The sequence below is a fragment of the Kryptolebias marmoratus genome, linkage group LG15, assembly GCF_001649575.2.
Source record: "Kryptolebias marmoratus isolate JLee-2015 linkage group LG15, ASM164957v2, whole genome shotgun sequence".
Lineage (NCBI taxonomy): Eukaryota > Metazoa > Chordata > Actinopteri > Cyprinodontiformes > Rivulidae > Kryptolebias > Kryptolebias marmoratus.
In genome coordinates this window covers 31,679,573-31,682,118 of record NC_051444.1, presented here as the reverse complement: position 1 = coordinate 31,682,118, position 2,546 = coordinate 31,679,573, and the positions used below count along the sequence as shown (strand labels likewise).

General features: G+C 39.6%; 1 protein-coding gene across 2 annotated transcripts in view; it reads right to left on the bottom strand.

Moving 5' to 3' along the window:
• Window positions 1-2,546, bottom strand: part of LOC108247988 (transient receptor potential cation channel subfamily M member 1-like) — a 101,507-nt gene that overhangs the window by 3,909 nt on the left and 95,052 nt on the right. For both annotated transcript variants that reach the window (XM_037980005.1, XM_037980006.1), the window contains exon 27: window positions 1,043-1,407. In XM_037980005.1, the coding sequence (XP_037835933.1) occupies window positions 1,043-1,407 (365 nt within the window). The remainder of the gene's footprint in view (window positions 1-1,042; window positions 1,408-2,546) is intronic.

The window sequence follows — 2,546 nt, the reverse complement described above, 5'->3', positions numbered from 1 at the left end:
AAAAATATAATTGGTTGCTTAAAACGTTTACACAGTAAGGTATCTGTTAAATGTGTCCAAAAATGTGGAAAAGCAACTCAGGTTTTGTTAGCTATTTGAGAAGTTTTGTTCTCGCCCACTACGTTTGCTCACATCCTGTGCATCTCCTGGGGGCTAAGCCCCCCTTGTCCTTAAAACCTAGTGACGCCCCTGATAGTTAACATCCAGTCATAAAATAATTTTAAATTTATGTATAAACATGCAAAAAGTCTTGTTAAGCAGACGCTATCACATAATTCATCATAATTTATTTTACTGGAGTATGCTTTAGAAATGAAGATAGGCAGATTTGGACCTGTTTTTAACAATTATTGTCTGTGTGGGACCTTGACATGTTTTCTCTCAGAGGAGAGCGCTCGTGCCCATGTCAAAATACAACTCTTGGAGTTCAAGACACCTACAGTGACTCTGGCTGCTTTGAGAAAAAAACATTACACAAATTCCTTGAACATATTCAAAATTTTGAGACTCCGTCACTGATTGTGTTCACCCACTGCTCTCAAAGTCACAGTCAGCTATAATACTAGCTTTTTTCTTTGCTCAGAAAGCTTCTCAATAGAGTGAAATGATTCTGAATGTATCTATAATTATCTAAAATGTTAAGCAAAGAATCTTCAGTTCTTCCTTTACCATCTCCTTTAGGAAATACTAGACACTTAGGGATTTTCCTCAGGTACTCTGGTTTCCTCCCAAAGTTCACTGATAACTCTAAACAAAATTGTCCCTAAGTGTGAGTAAAAGTATGAATGGTTGTCTGTCTCATTTGTCTCTATGTGTCCCTATGTTGGACGGATGACCTGTCCAGGGTGTTCCCTGCCTCTCACACAGTGACTGCTGGAAATAGACAACAACTGACCCGCGACCTGGAAAGGAGAAGTGGGTAAAAAAAGGCTGGATTGATGGACACCGAGGTAATATCTAACAGTCACTGTCAAAGTGAAACTCAAAAATACAGGAAGTAAAATCCCCCATGATTTGTGACAAGTCATGTTTCTGGCCCTACCTGCGGTGTTTATTCCCTCTGAGTTTCCTGCATTTCTCTCCGGACTCACAAGGAGTCTTTTCTTCTCTGTGTCTCCAGATGTTTTGTCATCATGGTCCAGCTGGTACCGGTACAGGCTGTACCCATCAGCGCTGTTGATACTGCCATACCTTAGCAGAGAAGATGGTTCACACACAGATGATCCTCTGGAGCGCGTACAGACCAGCTCGGTCCGGTCCACACCAGCCAGCTTCTCCAGAGCATTCATCATCCGTCCAGAGAACTCCTCTAGCTGAGCCAGACGGAGGTCCACTGTCTGCAGGGATGCCTTCATGGAGTGCTCCCTCTCATTCACTTCCTCCAGACGCATGAACATGTTCTCCACCCTGAACACATGGTACAGATTCCTGACTGAAGTAAGAGCTGTAAAGATTCCTTTCCAGAGAGAAACAAACTGTTCTAAACGGTGTAAAGTTTTATTTCTAGTCTTTTAGTTTGTCTAGTGTTTGGTTATTCAAATCACATGTGGAAGATTTTCTCTTTGGATTTGTCTCATTTCCTGTCATTTAGCTGCTGAATTTTTTGCTGCAAACGTTTTACTAAAAGACAAACGTTTCATGTGAACTGAGAGATATTACTGTGCGACTGAGGTTCATCTTCATCATAAAATAAAGATAGATGACTTGTAAATAATGTTTCAATGGGTAAAGGAGGTAGTAGGAGCACCAATGCCATTTTTGTTTCATAACAGATGAACCTTAAACACCTAGCATTTCTTGAAGGAAAATAACACAAGTTTTAAACTAAACTTAGAGATTTAAGCTAAAATCATGTTTTGATCAAACATAAATGACATCATGTGTTCTCTTGTGTGATACAAATTAAAGCTTAGATTGTGTGTTGTTAATGACTCTCAGCTAGTACCACTAGCACAATATCTAAAATTTTAATTTATAGCCATTTTTGTGTTGGTTGAGGTTGATTTGCTGTGGTGGCCTATTGAATGAGGTTGACTCCAAAAGGTGGTGGGTCGTCAAGGCCAGCAAGGCCTTATCTTCTGGACTAAACATTTAGTGATCAGAATCAGTAACATACATTTAAATATAAATGCTTTTTCTATCAAAATGTTTTTTAATTTTGAACAATAGTCAATATTTTTATTTAAATTGCTTTTGACTTAGTTGTGCAGCTATTAGAAATGTATGTTTATTTTAGAGCTTTTACCCAATCATACTTCAACCATCATGTGTACAGCAACACATGATGGCTGAAGTATGATTAGGTAAAAGATTGTCAGGTTTCAGATATACCCAAGCGAGCAGTTCGGCCACAGACAGACGCAGAAACCAGCAGGTAACAGGAAGTGAATTTATTTACAGTGTCAAGGAATATTTACAGAGGGGAACCGGAACCAGGACCTGAGGAACGGAGAATAAAGGTGAGTATGGGATCGTGGAGGAGAGGAACAGCAGGTATGGCACAGGTAATATTCCGTGTGATATTTCTTACTGAACAGGAAAGAGTC